Raw genomic sequence first — 23,418 nt, 5'->3', positions numbered from 1 at the left:
TAGGAATTTTATTCTTTTTTATGTTATTATAAATAAATTTTTTTATAATTTCATTTTGCTAGTGCTAGAGATAGGATTGATTATGTGCATTTTCATATACTTTCCTTTTTGTTAGATATTGCAAATATATGTCAAAATATATTTCTATTATGGCCTTCTAATAACATTGAGGGACTTATAAACAAAGACAAAACAAAACAAAACAAACTAAATAGCTTCAAGGAACCATTGGATCGAATGTTTGTCAATGTCCCTGAGTATTTCAGGGCTATATATCTCAGGGCTATAAAATGTGAAGAAACTACAGGTCAAATTATTATTTTTTAAATTTATTTATTTATTATATGTAAGTACACTGTAGCTGTCTTCAGACATCCCAGAAGAGGGCATTGGTTCTCATTACAGACGGTTGTGAACCACCATGTGGTTGCTGGGATTTGAACTCAGGAACTTCTGAAGAGCAGTCAGTATTCTTAATGGCTAAGCCATCTCTCCAGCCCCAGGGTAAATTATATATTTCAGTCACTAGCAAGGCAGAAATTCCTCCCCTCTAATGTAAGGTTTTCTACTTTTATCAAGAGTATGTTGATTTCAGAGTCTTACTTTCTGGTGTGTTGTTTGCATCTTGGTTCCCAGGAAGGGCAAAACTCTAAACTTTTAGCTACCTTTATTTGCTTTTAAATTTTCTTTTTTTATTAAATTGCCTGTTATCTCTTTTAGCCCTGATGTTGGGCTTTTCTGTGTTTGTCTGTAAGAGTTGCATTACCACTGGCATCAGTCAAATGTCACCTACGGAACCCATTTTCTCCCGCACGTGTTTTACGATTTTTGTCCGTTAAGATGCTAGCATGTGCATTTTCAATTAGTTCTTACAGCCTCTCTTTTATGCCTTTCCCTCCCCACAGAATAAACCGATGAGTAAATAGGTCACATAACTATCCCAGTGGGAATCTGCAAACCATTATACATACATACATATATATATATGTATATATATATACATACATATATATATATGTATATATATATATACATATATAGTATATATTTTATAAGTATGTTAGTGAACTCCCTCTCCTTCAGGTCAGTCCATTTGAGCTTTTGGGTTTGTTGTTGTTTTTGTTGTTGTAGTGTTTTTTTGGTAGACCAGGCTGGCTTTGCATTCAAGAGATCCTCCTGCCTCTGCCTGCTGAGTGCTGGAATCAAAGGTGTGCTGAGCTGTTGCTGCAGAGTAACAAAAAGTTACAGCAGAGTAATACAAAGTTACAGCAGAGTAACACAAAGTGGGTAGCCTGAAAACACAAAGTTGCCTGAAATCAGAACAAGGTGACAGCAGATTTCCTGCGTGGTGGGAGCTACTTCCTGGTTTAGACAGAGTCTTCACTGTGCCCTGATACTAGAGGGAGCCAGCCAACACACTCTGGTCTCCCTCTCCCTCTCCCTCCCTGTCTCCCTCTCCCTTCCCTCTCCTTCCCCCTTCCCTCCCTTCCCCCTCCCCTCCTCCCCCCTCTCTCTCCCCTTTTTCTTTCATTCATTTACTTATTCATTTTGGTTTGAGATGGGGTTTTGTCAGTCCAGGCTGACCTTTGACACCTGAACCACCGGCCTCAGCCTTCCATAGTGCCGGGTTGCAGGTGTGTGCCACCTTGCTCTTGGGGCTCAATTATAAAGCCACTGATCAAGTTCACCAGCTCCACCCACCCCTCTATGCGTTTATCTGATTGCTCCCTGAATATAAATCTGTACAAGTGGAATGACTGAAGCAAATGCATACTGAAATTATTTACCAAGAAACGCAAAAAATTCCTTCTTTAACTAAAACCTTCACGGTTGACCTTAGGGTTTCTTTCAGCCTATGAATTTGTTGGGAAGTCTGGAGATATTCACACCAGAGCATCTCTCAAATGTGCCAAGTGTTCTCATCTCTGTATCCAGGCAGAGCAGTGTTCTCAAGTCTTGCCTCTTTCCCCTCCTCTAGCCTTTAAGGCTTCAGTCCTGTTTCATCTGGAGCACTTGGAGCTTTTGGGCATGCTGGCTTCCCCGTCAATGGCACCTCCTCTAAGAGCTTAGCGGGCCTATTGTGGACTCTGTTGGAGCACGTCCAAGACTCATCCTTCAGGGTGGACATCTAAAGGATTTCCTCAGGTACCTTCTCTGCTAACCACGGAGAGTGCACCACGGGGTTGTGGTTTGGATGCATACATTCTGCCACTGCTAATTCAGCAAGATCCTTTAATTCCAGACTGAACATGTAGCTGTGGCAGCAAGGTAGAAGAATGGGCAACAGATTAACAGTCGCCTGGGAACTGGAAACTGGAACTTTGACTAAAGTTCTACTGGCAGAGGCAGTTTCCTGCAAGCCTCTCAGAAGCTGGAGTATTTGGAGAGCACACGGGTTTGATTTCTGACCTGGCTCTTAGGACAGTCAGAGGCACCCTCCTGGTCTCCTGGATTAGGGGAGCCGGGAAAGTTTGCAGCCCGTCCGCGCCTGACATTTCCTGATCTCGCCTGTGCCAGCAATAGCGGCAGGTTCCGCAACCCCGAGCCGCACCCACGCGGCGGGCTCAGCGCGTGGACAGAGGGGCGAGGCCCAGGGCGCCGCCCACTCCCGGGGCTGCCCAGGCGCGCACAGAGTGGCAGCCTCCTGCTCCGCGGTGCCACCCCGGGCATAGGCAGGAGACCCAGCGCCGCGGGATGGCGGTGGCTCTGGGCTGGTCATCTCGATCCTCACCGCTGCTGCTCGCGCTATCGCTGCTGCTGTTGCTGAGGGTGTCGCCCTGCTGGAGCGAGGTGGCTCAGGACCATCCAGCGGCGGTGCTCAGCCTGCACCCGCCCTACTTCAACCTGGCCCAGGCAGCGAGGATCTGGGCCACTGCCACCTGCGGGGAGCGGGACCTGGAGGTCTCAAGGCCCCGGCCTGAGCTTTTCTGCAAATTGGTGGGTGGCCCCACTGCACACGGCAGCGGCCACACCATCCAGGTATGGTCCCCCACGGATGGATAGCGGGAATTGGGTTGGGAATGGTGATTAGCTCTCTTCTTGGGCCAGTCACTGAGGCCAAAGGATGGGTCTTCTTTTCCCAACTCGACCTAATGATCTCAAGTGACTGGGATTGAGCTGTCCCAAGGCCAAACTGGCTGTTGTCTGGGCTCAGTGCTCCCACTGTGAACCTACGAGAGCACTGCCCTGGCCACATACCACTGTGGTGGGTGGGGTGGGCAAAGCAAGGGTGAGTGACAGTTGTGGTCAGTTTCCTGCTTGTAGAAGAGGAAGTCCAAGGCTTCGTAGCAAAATCTCCATCCCCTGATGGCACCTGGCCATCCCAGGACAGACCCTGGGCCTCAGTGGCGACTGTCAGACTTCATTTTTGTACCCTTTATGTCTAGGAGGCTTCGGTAGTATTTCCGGTTCTATCCCTGGTACCTCTTCACTGTCAGCAAAAAGATTCACCTGATGGACCAACACGCAGTTCTGGGGTAGAAACACTCTGGCAGGGAACACCTGGCAGAAATGAGGGTGCGCGTGCGCGGTTGTTCCAGCTTAATCAGCACCTGGTGGTGTGCCAGGCTCTCAGGTCGGAGCCTCATGGTTGGCTGGGAGGCACTCAAAAAAAGGCTAAAAACATTTGACCCCAGGATGGCTGTGAGCGTTTGAGTCCAGTCCTAAGTCCAAATTCTCTACTCCAAGCTATCCTTTCTCCTAGAAATCCCGCTGAGGAGAGGAAGTGTCTCAGGAAGTGGGAGTAATTTTGGAGTTTAGAGTTTCTGGGTTAGTGTGTTAGACTCTGGACCGGCACCGCCATAGATGACAGGTAGCTGGATGTGCTGTGTGGTAGATGCAAATTTATTTATAAATTATATGCATGTGAGCATGCTAATATACTGTGCATATTTCATTCCAAGGAAAGAAAATTGAAAAGATAAACCAATGATAAAACATTTTTATATTTCATATAGAGTAAATATGCAAAAAGGGAACTTAAAAAGAAGACAACCACGATGAGGATAGTTTTAACTTTCTCTAAAAGGCTCTCCATACAGTTTTGCTTTATTTGTTATTGGACACGTATACAAATATAATTATGGAATTCCTTCTGACACATATAGTTCGGTAATCACTATTCAACAATTCCAAGGTGCCCTTCCAGACTGCACATTTGAAAGATCCCTAGAGTGGTGCAGGCTCGTGCTGAGGTTCTAGTCCAGTGCTAGGTGCTTGTCAACCATGCAGGCAGCCCAAGGGCCCTCCTGGTACCAAACACAAACGGAAAACCAAATCAGCAGCCTGGGCTGCAAAGGCGTGGTGGTACTCACTTGGCGTGTTGGCACCCGCAAGCCAGGGCAGGAGGAGTGAGGATTTGAGTTTAGTCGAGGCTCCGTGTAAGCATGGTCTTGTTGCTTCACTGCCCTTTCTTCTGTCTCCTTGCTTTTCTTTTTCCTCCCCACTTTCAGCCGCTCTCCCCCTTTCTCACCTTTCCTTTGTAGTTCAGGCTGTGTGAGCAGTGTCCTGGGCCACTTACCACTGTGTCTGGAAGCACTGAATTAAAAAAAAAAAAAAAAAAAACAAACCCCAGATTGTGACATAGGAGCCCTACCAAGTGGGTGTGTGACCGGCTTCTTGCTGTGCGCACTTACTAAATCACACACTCAGAATTCCCTCAGAGTGCGCTCCCTACCGTGTAAACCGTGGCTGGTCACAGCTCCCCTTTCAATGTCATAGCCAACATTTTCTACCAGGGAAAATCACACGTCTTAATGTTTCAGACAATCTGTTCAAAAAGCATTGGCAGTTTTCTTTTGGAAAAAATATTAAAATACATTAGAAAAGATTGTTTGCATTTAAGTAAATGAAAATATGAGACTTTTAAAGTTAGTGAGTTTCTGGCTTTGCCACAGCAAGAGAGGCGCACATTCCCAAACGTCCACTTTCAGAATGCTTCTTCCTCCCTGCGGCACGTATTTCCTTAGGAAAGTGTTTACTTTCCCACATACCATTGACATAAGACGCCTACTTCGATAAAATAGAGGGTCAGCCTTTATTGGTCTGTAAACATCAGTTCATGTCCACCAGACCCCTGCTGGCCTCCAGTTGTCATCCCAGAGAGAGTCAGCAAGTTTGGAATGTTTGGGGGAAATCCATGCAATTCTTCCAAAAAGCATTTTACTACTGTGTATTAATTGTCAAGACAATGGGCTTCAATGTTCACTCCTGCAAATCATAACCACTTGCCGACTACCTTCCCTTCCCTCCCTCCTCTCCCCTCCTCCGGCCCCCTCTCTCAGTAGTTCACCTTCTACTTTCCTGACTTGTCTTAAAATTTAGATTCACACATGAGGGAGAATGTGGGAGATTTTCTTTCTTAGTCTGGCTCATTTTTTTGGATGGTCTCTAGTTCTATCCATTATCCTTTGGACAATTTGAGCTTTGTATTATTATTATTATTATTATTATTATTATTATTATTATTATTGAATCACATATCATGCACCCCAATCACACCTTCCAGTCTTCCCATGTTCATCCTTGTGACCCTCCCCACCAAAAGGAAAAAGCAAGTTCATTTTGTTTTGTCCATATGCTCACTGGAGCATGGCCAGGGAGGATGCGTCTGTCTCCACTTGCATCAGGCCAGAAGCCATCGACTGAGCAAGAGCCACGTGGTGCCTGGTAAGGGGCGGAGCCAGCTCTCCACGTGGTGCCTGGTAAGGGGCGGAGCCAGCCCTCTGGCTTCACTGTCCTTCAGTGGCTCTCCACTCTCCTAATTCTGTGACTCCTTAATACCGTTCCTCATGTTGTGGTGACCTCTAATCATAAAGTTAATTTTGTTGCTACTTCATAATTAATTTTGCTACTGTTATAACTCATAATGTAAATATCTGTGTTTTCGGATGGTCTTTTGTGAGCGTCTTCTGATGGTGACCCTGTGAAAGGGTTGTTCAATCCCCGAAGGGGTCACAGTTCAGAGGTTGGGAACTGACTCTCTGCAGTGTATATTCATCCACTCATCTGTTGTGGACACCTAGGATAGTCCACACGCTGGCTGTTGTAGGCATGTGAACATCAAATAGAGAGTCATGCAGGGCTTTCTGTCGTAGGCTGACTTTGTCTCCTTTGTCTGACCCTGGACCTATGGTATGGCTGCAGTATATCGTAGTTTTATTTATTCCTGATTTAAGGAGCCTCCATTCCGGTTGCCAGAGTGCTTGCCCTGGTTAACAAGGCCGTCTCACTCTATGAATCCTCACAGTGCATCTTGTTTTCATGGTACCCATGCTGACTGGGATGAGACAGACTCTCAGTGAGTTTTGATTTGCGTTTTCAGACAAAGGATGTCCAACACTTTTTCATCTATTTATTGGCTACTTGTCATTTTGGGGGAAAGTATTTCCTCAGTTTGTCTATTAGTTTGGGTGATTAGTGTTTTAAATTATTTATATATCCTGGATATTAATTCTATACTGGTTGAATAGCTGGTGAAAACCTTCTCCCATTCTTTATGTGTCCCTTCACTCTGTTGGTTGTTTCCTGGGATGTGTAGAGGCTTTTTAACTGTACACAATTCCATGACATACTAGATGGCTTGCTCTTACTGCCTGGCTCATTGGGTCCCATTTAGAACGTCATGGCTCATCCCTGCATCTTATGTGCATCTTATGTGCATCTATGTGCATCTTATGTGCTCGTATAATCTGAGATGAGGTGTTGTGATATCTCCAGTATTGCTTTTTTTTTTTTAAATTAGGATTGCCATGGCTGTTCAGGTGTGTGTGTGTGTGTGTGTGTGTATGTATATATATGCACATGCACACATGCAAGCGTGCTTTCATATATAATTATTTCTAGTTCTATGAAAATATGTCATTGGGATTCTGATAGGGACAACAGTGACACACTAGATGGCTTTTGGTAGCATAGAAATAGTATTTGTTCTGCACACCCACTAGTGCAGGCATTCTCTCCATCTTCTGATGTCTTCTTCGGTTTCTTTCTTTGGAGTTGCACAGTTTTCATTGCAAAGGTCTCTCACCTCTCTGGTTATGTTTACCCCAAGGGACTTTTTAGGGTTTTGTGAATGAGATTATTTTCATGAGATATTTCTCAGTATATTAATTATTGATATATAAAAAGCTACTGAGTTTTATATCTTGATTTTTTTATACTGTTACTTTGCTAACTTTGTCAGATTTAGAGGTTTTTGGTAGACTCTTCTAAGTATAGGATCATATCATTTGCAAATAGAAATAATTTGACATCTTCCTCTTTAATCTGTAGACCATTTTATTTGTTTGTTTATTTCATACGTCATTGAATAAAAGCATTAACAGCAGACATCCTTGTTGTGGTCCTGATTTTAGAGAAAATGATTTGAGTTTTCCCCATTCCGTATGATGTTGGCTTCAAAGTAATACTATATAGCATTTATTATGTTAATTCACAATGTTTCTGTGGACTTCCTTAGGATCTTTATGATGAAGAGAAGTTGATTTTTGTCCGGTGACTTCAGGTGTCTGTCTAGATAATCATTTGCACTGTTACTAATTCTATTTGGGGCTGTGTTTTATTTACCACTTTGCATTTGTTGAACCATCCTTGCTTCCCTAGAATACAACCAACAGTATCATGGTGCATGACTTTTTAAGTGATTGTTGGGTTTAGTCTGCAAATATTTTGTTGAACTTTTTTTTTTTTTTGCATTAATGTTCACTAGAGCATTGGTCAACGGTTTTCTTTTGTCAACTGTCATCCTTATTTGACTTAAGTATCAGAGTGATAGTGGCTTCATAGCTGACACTAGAAGAATGCTTTCCCTTCCTATTTTATGGGAGAGAATGAAGACTATTGATATTATTGAAGATTAGTGAATATTCTTGATCCTTACCTTTGCTTTGTTGAGAGACTTGTTATTGAATTTGTCTATTTGTATTTGATGTGTTTAAGTATTTAAAAAATTTCTTCTTGGAGGTTAAAGAGAAATCACCTGGCTGTTAAACACTTATTGCTCTTCCAGAGAACCTGGGTTTGATTCCCAGAACCCACATGGTGGCTCCCAGCCATTATCACTATGGCTGTGTCTATTGTGTCTAGTGATGTTTGTTTTATGAGTTGGATACACCAACATTTGGTGCCTATATGTTTATAATGATCATGACTTTCTGACGTATGTAGTGACTTTGTCTCTTTTATTATTGTTTGATATCTGCTTTGTTGTATATGACTATATAGCAGCAGTTGCTTGTTTCTGCACACTGGCTGCTTGTATATCATTTCCTATCCTTTTACTCTGTCATTATATATCTTTGTTGCTGGGTTTCTGTAGGCAGCTGAGAAGTGGACCTTAGATTTGTGCAATGGCCCAGTGCTAAAAACAGTTGCTGTCAAAACTGGCACCCTGAGTTTGGTACTTGGTACTACATGGTATAAGAACTCTCACTAGTTGACCTCTGACCTTCATATGTGCACCGTAGCATGTGTACCTCTCTCTACATATACAAATAAATTTAATAATTTTTTTAAAGAAAATAGTCGGATCATCTTTGTTGATCTACTCAGAGGTCTATGCCTTTTAATTTGAAAATTATGACTATAATCAGAGTTAGGATGAAAATGTGTGTGCTAATTTCTCTCATTTTGTTGCTTTTATGCTCTTTGATTTTTTCCCCTAATTCTTATTAGATTACAGTTCATCACTGTGGCAGAGTCAGGCAGGAATTTGAAGCAGCTAGTCACATTCTAGAGTCCAGAGCAGAGAAAGAACGAATGCATGTATGCTTCCTACTTAGCTCACCTTCTTCACTCTTACACAGCCAGGATGGACCCTAGGGGATTGTACTGCTCACGGTGGGCTAGATCTTCCCGCCTCAGTCACCATAATCAAGAGAACCCCCACGACATGCCTGTAGGCCACGTTGATCTAGACGATTCCTCATTGAGACTATCTTCCCAGATGACTCCAGGCTATGTCAGGTTGACACTCAGTATCTAACCATCACAGGAACTAACATTTCCTAAAGCAACAGTTTGACAATGGCCCCCCTTACTGCATCTCACTTTTACACTGAGACAAGCAGAGGGGTTCTCAAGGGCCATTACGCAATCTCTACATCAGCTATAGACTTCCTTTTCAGTCTGTTTCTGCATGGGTTTTCCAGGCTCTCTTCCTTTGCTCTCTTTCTGTCCCTGTGTGCGTCTACTAGGCAGTCGGGCTGCTGGGCTCTGCACAGCTGTGCTCTCTCACCCTCTGTCCCATAAGCAGTCTCTGGGTCTCTCAGTGTCCCTCTGTTTACCCTTCAGTGTGTCCTTCAGAAACTAGTTTTCATGAGATAATGGGAAAGTGCTGCCTGCTGCTTTGGGTCCGCCATCTTGGCTCCTCATCTTCAGGGTACTTTTAGTACTTTAGCATGAGGTAGTTGTGAGCCCTGAATCAGCAAGAGACATACATTCATGTTCACTTCTCATTCCAGTCCAGGCTTGTATCTTTTCTGCTGTTTAAGGGCAGGGAATCCATATTTCACTTGGCCAGGTTATGTATCATGGTCACACACTAGGCTGGTGACCTACTTTCTCTCTCAGACACTCAAAACCATTAAAAGCAAGTAATTATCTGACTTGGGGCCTGGATGAAGGCCCCTGTGACAATCTGTATATTAAAGATTAGCAAAACTGAGTTTTTCACTTTAAATTAAAATAGCTATTATCTCTAGCTTGAATATTTAAGTCTTGGGTGTATTTCCTGACACACCAGCGTTGGAGAGAATCGTTCCAGTTATGGGCAGAGCAAGTATGGGGTGAAAAATTCACCACAGAGCTCCTTCACTGTGGCTCTCCTCAGATTTTTCAACAGAGAGCCACCAAATGTTCCCCATGGCAGTGTTAGTGATGGGCCGGTTGGCCCTGTTGTCTGGCTGCCCAGATAAGTCACCTTTCCTGGATTCAATGGGTTTTTGAAATAGGCCAATATACATGGGCTATCATTTCCAGACAGAGTAGGAAGTGGCTTTCCAAGTTCACTCAGCAGATTTGGCTCTAGGTCAGAGAATAACTTCACAAAGACTCCTCACTTTGGTGATGAGCTGTGTTTGGGATTTTCCTCCACAAAGAAAAAGGAACTGAAGTTGCTTTCTGCTCCAACAGTTGAGGGGCTCAGAAAAGTAGATTACTTGCTGATAGGAAAGAAGCATGTTCGGAGAAGGAAGAAAAACCTGAGCTCCAGAGGTTGGACTACTGGTCATGCTCACCCAGGGTGGGCAGTAATTTGTACGAGTCTGTCTTTCAGATCCTGAGAGGTGGAGAAGGATAGAGATATGATTAATCCATTGCTGATATCTGAGTGGTGCTGGACTTGTCCCTGCTTACATACAGCTGGAGTAAATAACCAGGGACAAGTACTGGAAGTAGAGGGTTAACCAAAGCAGCTCTGTTTCCTCGAACTTTCTAAAAATAAGTTTGTGAAGCCAGCCAAGACTTAGAATTTCACGCCAAAAGGATCTGGAAAGATTAAAGTTACAGAAATGAGCAAAGGCCATTTCTGAAAATAGAACCCAGTTCCGTGGTAGTGGCTTGTTTTTGGTAGTGCATCTATAACAACAGGGCTGGCATTTTAATGGTAGTCCTGGTCAACAGGCAGGGTGATTTATGATTCTGAGTAGTGTTTGTGTGAGAACGTTATTCATTGTGTGTTCTTGGCCCTCAAGATCCCATTAAGCAGATTTCAGATTCTCGCTGTTACTCAGATTTCTGAATTTTTTGTTTTGAGAGATTTCTTTGATTCAAGGGTCCTGTTCATGCTTTATCAGAAAGCCTGCAGTACAGCAAGAACTTAGAAACTATTGACCGTTTGATGGGGACAGAGAGAAAGGATGCCCAGCAGTCAACCTGACAGGCATATTGGCTTTGCATGGTCCTTTACCTGTGGAACCTGGGGATATTATACACTGGGCAAAAACAATGACAAAATGGAAATTGGAGGTCTATGTTGAAAATACAGCCTGGAGTCCAGGGCTGAGATAGCTCAGCAGTTAAGTACACTTGATGTTTTTCCAGAGGACCCGGGTTCATGGCAGTTTCAGGTGAGTGACACCACTAGCCACTGTGGTCACCTGCAATCCTGTGCATAGACGTGCAGCTATATATCCTACACATGATTTAAAATAATTAAAAAAATCTTTATAAGAAGCAAAAGAAAACTGTGACCTAAGAGTTTAGGCTAGCAGTACAATTGTCAGGGATGAAGGGCATATTCGCCAGAGATTCTGAATTTGTACAGTGACAGGTCCACAGGCCCTTTATGCCTGTACGCCACTGTGGCTCCTGTAGAGAGCTTGTGTTTGACTTGGATGACAGTGACACCATGCATGCACACACAGGCATGGATAAGTGTGGCAGTGCTATAAACCACAACCAAGTTTCAGCTGTGTGTATAACTTGGTGCCAATGGCCATAAACAGGAAACTGAGTCACACCAAGGTTCTGTTTATAGAACTATTGTGAAAGAGGATTGTTTGTTAACAGGGCCTTTCCTCTCATTCACATAAAGCCCTTGAGTGAGGGGCTGGGAAGTTTAAGACATTTACTATATCCTTCTTGTTAACAATTATTAATGATAAAATTATTTTGACAATTCAGACAAATGTCCTATCCATTTAACGGTGACTAATAGCTTTAATTTATTTTATATTTATCAGTGTTTTGCCTGCATATGTGTTTGTGTACACATATGCCTGGTGCCTGCAGAGGCCAGAAGTAAGCATCAGATTCTCTGGACTGGGGTCACAGATGATTGTGAGCCACCATGGGGGTGCTAGGAATTGAACCCTTGTGCTCTGGAAGGGCAGCAGCTCTCCAGCCCCTCTTCGTTTCAAAAGAATGTTCTTAATATTTTCCCACACGTGTAGACCCTCAGTCATGTTTCAGCAATGAAAGCCCATGTACAAGCACACAGATGGAGAGGACACAGAGGTGCTTTTCCTTGGTGAGTCGACTTGACGGACCAGTGAAGATGCATGTCCCACACCAGACCAGCAGCCATTTCTTTTTTCCCTAGGCAAATCTCATGGAGTTAAAGCACCTTTGGGATTGCCCATGCTACAAGTGTCCAGACCTTGAATGAGCAGATTGCCTTCATGTTCTGAATTACCATTGCCATTGAGAGTCGAGGTCAGCTAATCTGAGAGAAAGAAACCTAGTCACAGAGGAAAGGCCCAAAGATACTGTCCACTGCAGCCTCTCTCTTGTACAATGGTGTCTCTCAAACTGTTTCAGAATGCATTAGCATCAGCCCAAGTCCTCAGAGGTGGCAAGAAGCCTCCAGAACACCAACATAACTTTTTTTGGTGCCTTTTCCTCTATGGAGTCACGACAAATGGAACCAATACATGCTTGCCATTAGCAAAGAATCCTTTGTCACATGTCCTTTCACATGCTGGCCACAGCGAAAAGTTCCTTCATGTGTCTGCTTTAGTGAAACATCCTCTCGCCTGTGTCTGCTTCAGGAAAACACTCCTTCACGTTTGCCTCAGCAAAACATCATCTAGCACAACTGACTTTCCAACGAAACCGTAAACTTCCACTTCCATTAAAGCTAATTTATGTGGCAATAATACATTTTTCAGATCATGAGTTATTTCTGGTTGCCATTTAGGTGTTTCTGGGCCCATTTGCCCACTGGGGAAAAGTGTTTATTAAACGGTCCTGAGTAGTTTAAACCAGGGTCTAAATGCAAGGACCTGCTTATGGATATGGTGTATGTGCAAAAGACTGTGGAGAGCCAGAATCTGCTTGCGCAGGGCTGCATCTGCCTTTGCTAGAGCTTCCAGGGCACTGATTAGAATTAGAATTCTCTTGCCAACAGGGTGGAAACTGCCTTGGGGCAGCCAGGTCATTGAGTCCCACGTGTCCTAGTTTTCATCCTTGTAAGCATTGTAATCTCTCAGTGAGATTCATGTGGTCAGAAAACACACGTGGAATTAACGAATGGATGCTAGTCAGAGAGACACGGGCTTTCAGTGACTGTGTTCACCATCGGAAGTGAGGAAGAAGCTGGTTCCATTAGTCCAATGCTATCATTTTTCTGGACAAAGTTTATAGGATGGCACCAGATAGATGGGGAGGCATAGACTGATAGTCAGGGCCTGTTTAATGCAAGGCGGTAACGTAACACACTCCAAGACGGTAACGTAACACACTCCAAGACAGAAACATAACACACCCCAGTGCCATACTGAGTGATTCTAGGCACTGGCTGAGCACACGTGTTGACTTCTTGCTTTTAAAAGTGTGTGTGTGTGTGTGTGTGTGCACGTGCACACCACTGAGAATATGTGGTAAGCAATCAACTGTGTATGCAAGCCAGCAAAATACACACACACATACTCCTAATGTAATACTGCAAAACAGAGTTCGCTCCTTCTGCCTTTACTTGAGTTCTGGAGTAGAACTTAGGCTGTTTGCACAATTAGCACCTTTATCTATTGAGCCACTCCACTTATCTCTATGCTGGCCAATTAATCACCACAGCCATTTACCAAACTTTATAAAGGAGCTTTGCTGGACCTGCTCGTTTTACTAAAAAGGATTCTGGAGCACAGAGAAGTTAAGCCACATGTCTAAGACTACACAGCAAACATGCAGTAAAGCCAAGGTTCAAGCCCCAGGAACTAAGGGTGAAGAGTCTGCGCGTTAGTTGCCCACTGTGCAGTGCTGCCTACTGTGCAGTGCTGCCTACTGTGCGGTGCTACCTACTGTGCCCCACTGTGCGGGTTAGCAGGCTTTCCTCGGAGCTCCAGCTGAGCTTTGCACCGTCCACCTGATTCCACAGCACCTTGCAGATTTTCTATTCAAATCTCCTTCCATGTTAGCTCCTGTGTTCCCCGCTCCCTGAGGGCGGGACAGTTTCTTCCTGCTCCTGACAGTCTTTCTTGTGTCAGCTTGTCTTCGGTGTAATGTTCAAAGGGCAGTGCCAGCCTAGAAGTTTCCTGCCAGAGCAACACCAAGTCTCAACAAGCTGTGGGTTTTTTTTTTTTTTTTTCTTTCTGTAAGGCAGATGTTTTATGAACTTTCCCTGGAGGCACCAATGACAGACCAAATGATTCTACCCCAGTCTAGTCTGATGAGCTAGCGAGTTTACTGGATCTGCTTGGGGAGCAGAGGTGGTGGCCCCTAAGCAAACGCCCCACTGAAGAGTCTCCCCCCAGCAGAGGTGAGAACTTCCTCCCAGCTGCAGAGATGGACTGACTCCTCCATCAGTTTGCCTTCCACCTCTGTGTGCCTCACTCCTGCTGATGTCATACCCTGAGGTCACATGCAGAAGCGAGCAGTAGGAGCCTGTGATGAGGGTCTAATGACCCTCTCCACACCCTTCTTCCATGAGGGAACGCCACCAGACCTGACAAGTCTGGATTCTCACACCTGCTCTCTTGAAGACAGTGATGTCGCAGGGGTGGCCTTGGTGTGTTAGGCTTCAAAGCAGAGGTTCTTGGTACATCAGTGAAGATGGATGTCTTGGGCTAGGCTTCAGGAAGCTGGAGAAGGCACAGAGGGAGCCTTCCCCAACAGGTTTAGGGAGAGCACAGCCCTGTAGACATCTGGAGTATGGTCTTCTCACTTCCAGAGGGAGACCGTCCATTGCTGTTCTTTGTGAGCCTGAGAGTGCTTTCTATGTAGTTACTGCAGCTACTGCAGTGGTACTTTTGACTGGGATGCAAGGGAGAGGAGAAGATGGGGGCAGGGCGCTGTGTGAGGCCCTGGGGGTGGAAAAAGATGTTTGTAATCAGATTACTGCAGATGTGGTTCTTAAACAGCTTGAGGAGAGATTGTGGCTGAATAGATGGTAGATCTCATCCATATTAGGAATCTTTTTTATAGATGAGGTGCTCACCAGACTGGCTCAGAGTTAAGGATTTTGATTTTACAAAAACACCTGTGCACCACCTGGGCTCTCTGTTTGGAGATTGTTTGGCCGAGGTAGCCCTCCCCACACCCCCACGCCTCTATCAAGACTTCCTTTGTGCAGGAGTAAATCAGTTTGTTGCCAAAAGGAGTCTAGACCTGAACCTGAAACAATGGGGTTTGGTTTTCCACTGCTCTGTGTTGCTACTTTGTTTCCAACCCAATTATTTCATAAAAGAAATCTCAGCTCAATCAGTAACAATACGAGCTATAAGCCTAGATTGGGCAGATCTCCCACTACACTATTCCCATCTATATTATCCCATATAACTTGCGGTTTCTCCAGGCCACGAGAGCTTCTCTTCAGCCTCCGTAGCTCCTCCCCCTTCCCGGCGATCCTATTTAGCTCCCCCCCCCTTGATTCTTTTCTCCTCCCCTAAACTCTCAGCTCCTCCCCTTCCTCCTGCCCAATCATTGGCTCAGCCTTTATTTGAAAAGTTCAGGTGGGGAGAAGGTTCACCAGGCAACTCCTCATCTGCAGCCCCTCTGACGAGTGCAATTAGCATCAAAATACAAACCCAAGGCTATCCACCACAGCTCTGGAGGCTGGGAGTATTTGTTGCAGGGTAAATTCTCAGGCCTCATTCCATAGCTGTGATGTTTGGGACCCAATTTAGGTGACAAACATCTGACGTGAATTCCCTAATCCTTAAGTTTTGTTGTCACTGTTGTTTTTGCCAAATTGATTTCTTAGGGTTTTTTTTTGTTGTTGTTTGTTTGTTTGTTTGTCTTTTCAGGACAGGGTTTCTCTGTGTAGCCCTGGCTGTCCTGGAACTCATTCTGTAGACCAGGCTGGCCTCGAACGAACTCAGAAATCCACCTGCCTCTGCCTCCCAAGTGCTAGGATTAAAGGCATGCGCCACCACCGCCTGGCTTCTGATTTCTTAGTTTTCTGTTTCTCCTTTCTTCTGTTTCCCTTGTGGGCCATAAGAAGGCTCATACAAAGCCTTTTGGGACATCTGTGCCAGTGGGGCAGCTCCTCCTGTCACCTGGCCTTTGCCTGGTGCTATTTCATGGAGGAGCAGTGGAATTGTGGGCACCAGAACCCCTTTTTGTTTTAGCCTCTCGCCCACATGGTCATGGACAAGAAATAGTCATAGCGATTGCCTTCATTGCCCCGGCTGACTGTGCTAACGCCTGATTATGGGCAGGAGCTGACGACGTTTTTGAGGTGAACCTGTACTACTTTCTTGTACTGTAAAGATCTGTACTATCTGGCATAATGCTACTGGATGCATCTATGTGCACTATTGATTTGCTTCTGTATTTAATATTTACTGACACCTTTTGAGAACAGACATGTGAGACAGCCACAACAGAAGGCAGGGATGGCCCCTGAACTAATGTATTCTGGGGAGGTGGTGACCACTGAGTAAACAGAATGACTACAGGTCGTCGCTGAGCAGGGCAGAGGAGTCCACGTAAAGGCCGATGGCAGAAACCCAGGACACAGGGGAGTCAGGTGCGGGGTGAGAAAGTAAGTTCTAGGTAGAGGAACAACGCAGGCCCTTGTGGTGGAAATACATTCTGCATTTCCTAGGAACTTGGCCCCAGATGGGATGCATCTGAACATTATGCCGAGTGAGACTTAAAGAAAGCCCTCCAAGATTTCCTAGCACCTCATCCTGGCTTTGTGTGCATTTGTATTCCTCCTTGTCTTTGAAAGAATTTAATTAATGATGAACCTGAAGCAGGATGAATGGGGGCATTGAGGACCTGGGGACAATGGGAATGTAAATTGGAAAAGAGTGTTTTATAAGAGTAAAGTAGAAACTGGAGATGGAGCAGGGAGGGTCTGACTCGAGGGTCTGACTGTCCCTAAGGATGGTGTCAGGCTCTTAGCAGGCCAGAGGCTGATGTTCCAACGAGTAGCCTACTAGGCAGACCCACTGCCTGCCAGTTGAGGCTTCCAGTGATGACAAAGAAGGACCCAGGTTTGGGGCAGCAAGTGCACAGGCCCAGGAAAACCCCTTTTGAATGAAAAAAGATCTATACAGAAAAAGTATGTCGTAACTAGGAAATGACTATGGTTTATTTTGTTTGTTTGTTTTGCTTTGCTTTTTTTCTTTCCTTTCTGATTTGGCCTTAATACATGAGAAAAATGTCTTGGTTTGGCCTTCCATTGCTGTGAAGAGAGATTATAATCATGGCAATCTAATAAAGAAAAACATTTATTTGGGCTTGGCTTATAATTCAGAAGTTCAGTCGATTATCATCAAGGCGGGAACATGGCAGGCAGGCAGGCAGGCAGCAGGCAGGTGGCAGGCAGGCGGCAGGCAGGTGGCAGGCAGGCAGCAGGCAGGCAGCAGGCAGGCAGCAGGCAGGCAGGCAGGCAGCAGGCAGCAGGCAGGCAGCAGGCAGGCAGGCAGCAGGCAGCAGGCAGCAGGCAACAGGCAGGCAGCAGGCAGGCAGGCAGCAGGCAGGCAGGCAGCAGGCAGGCAGGCAGGTAGGTAGGCAGGCAGCAGGCAGCAGGCAGCAGGCAGGCAGGCAGCAGGCAGGCAGCAGGCAGGTGGCAGGCAGCAGGCAGCAGGCAGGCAGGCAGGCAGGGAGGCAGGCAGGCAGGCAGGGAGGCAGGCAGGCAGGGAGGCAGGCAGGCAGGCAGGGAGGCAGGCAGGCAGGCAGCAGGCAGCAGGCAGCAGGCAGGCAGCAGGCAGGTGGCAGGCAGCAGGCAGGCAGGCAGGGAGGCAGGCAGGCAGCAGGCAAGCAGGCAGGCAGCAGGCAGGCAGCAGGCAGGCAGGCAGGCAGCAGGCAGGGAGGTGGCAGGCAGGCAGGCAGGCAGCAGGCAGGCAGGCAGCAGGCAGGCAGCAGGCAGGCAGCAGGCAGGCAGGCAGGCAGCAGGCAGGTGGCAGGCAGGCAGCAGGCAGGTGGCAGGCAGGCGGCAGGCAGGTGGCAGGCAGGCAGCAGGCAGGTGGCAGGCAGGCAGCAGGCAGGTGGCAGGCAGGCAGGGAGGGAGGCAGGCAGGCAGCAGGCAGGCAGGCAGGTAGGTAGGCAGGCAGCAGGCAGCAGGCAGGCAGGCAGCAGGCAGGCAGCAGGCAGGTGGCAGGCAGCAGGCAGCAGGCAGGCAGGCAGGCAGGGAGGCAGGCAGGCAGGCAGGGAGGCAGGCAGGCAGGCAGCAGGCAGGCAGCAGGCAGGTGGCAGGCAGCAGGCAGGCAGGCAGGCAGGCAGGGAGGCAGGCAGGCAGCAGGCAAGCAGGCAGGCAGCAGGCAGGCAGCAGGCAGGCAGGGAGGCAGGCAGGCAGCAGGCAGGCAGGCAGGCAGCAGGCAGGGAGGTGGCAGGCAGGCAGGCAGGCAGCAGGCAGGCAACAGGCAGGCAGGCAGCAGGCAGGTGGCAGGCAGGCAGCAGGCAGGTGGCAGGCAGGCAGCAGGCAGGTGGCAGGCAGGCAGCAGGCAGGTGGCAGGCAGGCAGGGAGGGAGGCAGGCAGGTAGGCGGCAGGCAGGCAGGCAGGAGGCAGGCAGGCAGGCAGGCAGGCAGCAGGCAGCAGGCAGCAGGCAGGCAGCAGGCAGCAGGCAGGCAGCAGGCAGGCAGGCAGGCAGCAGGCAGGCAGGCAGCAGGCAGCAGGCAGGCAGCAGGCAGGCAGGCAGGCAGCAGGCAGCAGGCAGGCAGCAGGCAGGCAGCAGGCAGGCAGGTGGCAGGCAGGCAGGTGGCAGGCAGGCAGGCAGGCGGCAGGCAGGCAGGCAGCAGGCAGGCAGGCAGGCAGCAGGCAGGCAGGCAGCAGGCAGGTGGCAGGCAGGCAGGCGCAGGCAGGCAGGTGGCAGGCAGGCAGGCGGCAGGCAGGCAGGCAGCAGGCAGGCAGGCAGGGAGGCAGGCAGGCAGGCGGCAGACAAGCAGGCAGGCAGCAGGCAGGCAGGCAGGGAGGCAGGCAGGCTGGCAGGCAGCAGGCAGGCAGCAGGCAGGCAGGCAGGCAGCAGGCAGGGAGGCAGGCAGGCAGCAGGCAGGCGGCAGGCAGGCAGCAGGCAGGCAGCAGGCAGGCAGGCAGGCAGGCAGCAGGCAGGGAGGCAGGGAGGCAGGGAAGCAGGTGGCAGGCAGCAGGCAGGCAGGCAGCAAGCAGGCATGGTACTAGAGGCGCTGAGAGTTCTACATCTGGATCACCAGGCAGCAGGAAGGGAAGGAGACTCTGGGCCTGGCTTGAGTGTCTGAAACCTGAAAGCCCGCCCCACCCCCATCCCCCCCAGTGACATATTTTCCCTAACACGACTGCACCTCCCAATAGTGCTACTCACTATGAGCCTATGGGGCCATTTAAACCACCACAGGAAGTTAGCGCCTGAGAGGTCTTGGGGACCAGGGAGATCTGGGGTGAGTGTGAGAGGCACTCCCCGGCCAGAGCATCCAGTGGAGAAGAGAAGAGAGGAGAGTTGCTCTGGGGAGGCCCAAGAAGTGGACCAGGAAGGTTTGCACCCACCGTAGCACAGAAAGCAAGTCTACAGTAGGCAGGCTGTACACTCGAATCAGTGACCTTAGTGACAGGACAGCGGTAAGATCCATTTCATCCCAAATGGAAACGATCACTAAACTACAAATTAATATGTAGCTGAATCGTGCATGCCACTTAGCTTATTAATTATGTTAATGACTATTGAATGCTTGCCTCGAGCCAGGTACCCAGTTCTGGGTTTATGGTTATGAACAAAGCCTCTGAGGTCCCTGACTTCAGGGTATTTACAATCCAAGAACTATCAGAGTTCTTAGAAATCTAAATGGCTAGTGATTGGATAGGACACTTACAGGTCAGAGTACAACATACCTACTTCTCGTTAGGGGAAATCTCCTTGAAGAGAGTCTGAAGTTGTGTGTAGTGTGTTCCTTGGAGACAGAATATCACGTGTAAAGGCCCTGAGGCAGCATAAGGTTCTAGGCCATTGAAGAAGTAGCAAGTGAGTCACCTTTGGAGAGAGGCTGAGGGAGGTACAGCTGTTTATGGTTTTGAACAGGCCGTAGAGACAGGATGTGGGCCCGTGGAACACAGATGGCCTCTCCAAAACTGTAGGAGGGAAGGCAGGCGTAGTGGGCTCAGACAGCCGCAGGGAGGTTATGGCTTAGGACCAAAGCAAGTTAAATGAGTTCATGCACTGAGAACAGAATGAACATGGGGAAGCAGGGAGGGTGTTAACTCCAAGGAGACAGAGGGGAGACGGGCAAAAGCATCTCGGCATGGGCACCTGAGGCTGCTTGGTCATTGGGCCATGGCTTAGTCAGAATGCATCTTCCCAGAATACATGTCCTCCAGCCACAGGCAGACTGGGGCATCAGCCCCAGCCACCGGTATCCTGCCGTCTTCTCCAGTGTCCAGCCTGAGTCAACCTTTTCTGGGTTCCTCGCTTGGCTCCTCCACGCGGATAGACTGCTCCCTCTCTTTGTGTCTCGACTGCACAGTGATTGTCTCTATCCTCCAGATTTATCTGGGAATGCAAACTATGTCCGTGTAAAGTGTGAGGTGTCTACCCTGGCTTGTAGATGCGTCCTACTGTCTTATTGTTACCAATGCAGTGGCTCTGTGACCTTGGACGTCAGATGTCTCTATGGTACCTGTACATCAATCATGTTACCTCTGTAGTTTTCAGACTCATAAGCAGAAAAATAATTGGAGAAATAAATAATTCTGATTTTTGCTTTCACCAGAGATGTTGATTCTGTAAGGCCTGTGAAGGATACTTGAGTCTGCATTTTCTTTCTTTTCTTTCTTTCTTTTCTTTCTTTCTTTCTTTCTTTCTTTCTTTCTTTCTTTCTTTCTTTCTTTCTTTCTTTCTTTCTTTCTTTCTTCCTTCCTTCCTTCCTTCCTTCCTTTCTTTTTTTTTTAAAGATTTATTTATTTGTTATATGTAAGTACACTGTAGCTGTCTTCAGACACTCCAGAAGAGGGTGTCAGATCTCATTACCAATGGTTGTGAGCCACCATTTGGTTGCTGGGATTTGAACTCAAGACCTTGGGAAGAGCAGTTGGTGCTCTTAACTGCTGAGCCATCTCTCCAGCCCAGTCTGCATTTTCTATAAGCACTCAATTGGTTCTAGTGGCGGTGTGCTCATATATCTGAGCTGGATGCTTCATGTGTAGCATCACATCTAACTCTGATAAGCACAGCACAAAACTGGCAGACTAACACACTTAAATAAAAGGGAAACAAAGCTTACAGGGGCTAAGGAATTGCATTAATGCTCCACAGTACTGCAGGGGTCAGGATGTGAACCTCCACCTGCTATGGTTTGGATCTAAAATCCCTCTGAAGGTATGTATGACTTTCTGCCAGCTGACGGATTCTAGGGAAATGGGTAGGTCATGGTGGGCTATTTCCTGGTTTAGGACTCTGCTGATGGAGAGGTTCTTAGGGTAGTACTCTTAGGGACTGATTGTATTGTACTAGTTGGGTTTTTGTTGTTGTTGTTGTTGTTGCTGTTACAAAGTATCTGACCAAATAAACAAATGAATGAACCAAGCATGGAGGGAAGGACTGAGGCAGGGAGGGTTTATTTTTTATTTATTTTCCGTTTGAGGGTATGACATCCTGGTGGGGAAAGTATGGTGGCAAACATGAGGTGGCTTGTCACTGTGCATCAGTCAGGAAGCAGAAAGAGATGAATGCAGGTCCTCAACTTGCTTTCTCCTTTTTATCCAGTCTAAGAGCCTGGCTCATGGACCAGTGCTCTCCACAGTTAGAGTACAGGTGCTCTCCACAGTTAGAGTAAACTGTTACATGATTTCCTGAGGAGACAAGACAAAAGTGTCTATTCATCTCAGACAGGAACTGAAGACAGACCAAAGCAGTCATATCCTTAAAGTTCACAGCGGTGAGCCGATGAGTTTGCTGGAGTTCTGAGTATGGGTGAGGGGGTCACACAATCAGGGACAACTCAAGGGCAGCTGTGTCACTGAAGGCCCACTCTAGCACAGATGACAATTCATGTGAGCTACAAACACCACCCTAATTACAGTCTACAACTCCATCACAGATACATGCAGAGGCTTGTTGCCTAGACATAGAACCTGTCAAGTTGTCAATCACATTTACCATTGTAAGGATTCATCTTGTTCCCAGTCATTTCTTTCTCCCTGCCGTGACTCTTGACTTCCTGGTCACCAAGAGGCAAACAGTTTTGCTTTCTACCACAAGCTCCACTCCACCTTGTCTCAGGCCCAAAGAGTTGGGACCAGGTGAGCATGGACTGAGAGCCCCAAAATGGTGAGCCCCAATTTCCCTCCTGTAGATGATTTTCTCTGGTGTTTTGTCATAGTTACAAGAAAGCTCAATGACACATCTGTTCCACTCCAAAATATAGACCTCTGAAATGACCCAGAAAGAGCCGCTCCCAACCCACCTGGAATTCAGACTGCATGCACACAGCTTGCACACATGCACACAGCTTCACACATGCACACAGATTTTGAATCACACATTTGCACACACTTGTTTACTTTTTCTTAGTTTTCCTTAAGCACTTAGAACCAATAGTGAGTCCCTTCTTTTCTGTCACTCACATCTCTGTATCCAGGGGCATGGCACAGCTGGGAGGTATCCCAGCCTCTGGTGCTGTGAATCGTGTGGAGCCACAGTACCATGTACTCTATGTGCTGTGAAGTCACCCCTCACTCCACACTGTGCAAACTTTCAGGAAAATGACTGAATATTTGCTTATCAATTGTAACCACTCCTGTGTGCTTCAGTGCCTCTCAGAGGGAACAGGATCTTTGCAAAGGGGCAGCCTTAGGTTTGGAATTGTCTCACTGCAGAATATTTTCCACTTATGGCTGGCTTAGGTTTGAGCTCTGGAGACACTAGCTTCTAGAGTCTTAGAGAACGATGAATTGGAGTGGAGCCCGGGCAGTGTGCGTGCATGGCATGTGATGGGGCTGTTGATGGATGAGTGTGGTTAGACATTCCTCCTGCCAGGATTTCTGTGCCCGATATGTACATGTAAACTGCTGCCAGGCAGGACTCCTTTCTGAGCTGGGTCTCTGTGCACATCTGGCGGTGGTAGGTACTTGGAGAACAGTATAATTGCTCTTGCAACGCCGCCCCACATTCCATCCGACTCGGAGACAGACCTCTTTGATGGAGCTGCCGAGTGCCTCAGCCAGGGAAATGTCTTAGGCTGTGACTCCAGAGCTCTGTGCAAGCCCTGGTCCCAGCATGTCCTGGCTGTATGGCTTCAGGGAAGGCATTGCAACTCTTCGTTCCTTCATTTTTATACCTTCAGGGTTCATGTGTGTTGTTACAAGCCCCGCCCATACCATCGTGTTTCCAGCATTTTCTAGGGAGGTGTGGTGGTCAAAGGATTCTCTGGTCTCTCAGCAGCTTCTTTCAAAGGCAGATCTAACTGTTAGTGTTATCTTTCTGATTTCACTTCAGTTTCTAATGCTTTAGATTTTTGAGCAATTTATGTAAACTAAGCAAAGGAATCGATGTTAGAACAGAAAAACAAGCATTCTGTTGGGGGTACTGTTGGAATCAGGACCATTAGTGGTTGTATTATGAATTCACT

The 23,418-nt window shown here is 47.2% G+C and overlaps 1 protein-coding gene across 2 annotated transcripts in view; it reads left to right on the top strand.

The window, feature by feature from the left end:
- The first annotated feature begins 2,387 nt into the window (after nt 1–2,387).
- Nucleotides 2,388–23,418, top strand: part of Lama3 (laminin subunit alpha 3) — a 233,592-nt gene continuing 212,561 nt past the window's right edge. For both annotated transcript variants that reach the window (XM_052155507.1, XM_052155506.1), the window contains exon 1: nt 2,388–2,979. In XM_052155507.1, coding sequence (XP_052011467.1) covers nt 2,695–2,979 — 285 coding nt within the window. In that variant the 5' untranslated portion in view covers nt 2,388–2,694. The remainder of the gene's footprint in view (nt 2,980–23,418) is intronic.

Source organism: Apodemus sylvaticus, chromosome 13 (assembly GCF_947179515.1).
Source record: "Apodemus sylvaticus chromosome 13, mApoSyl1.1, whole genome shotgun sequence".
Lineage (NCBI taxonomy): Eukaryota > Metazoa > Chordata > Mammalia > Rodentia > Muridae > Apodemus > Apodemus sylvaticus.
The sequence above is the reverse complement of the archived record's forward strand: the minus strand, read 5'-3'. Positions and strand labels throughout refer to the sequence as shown.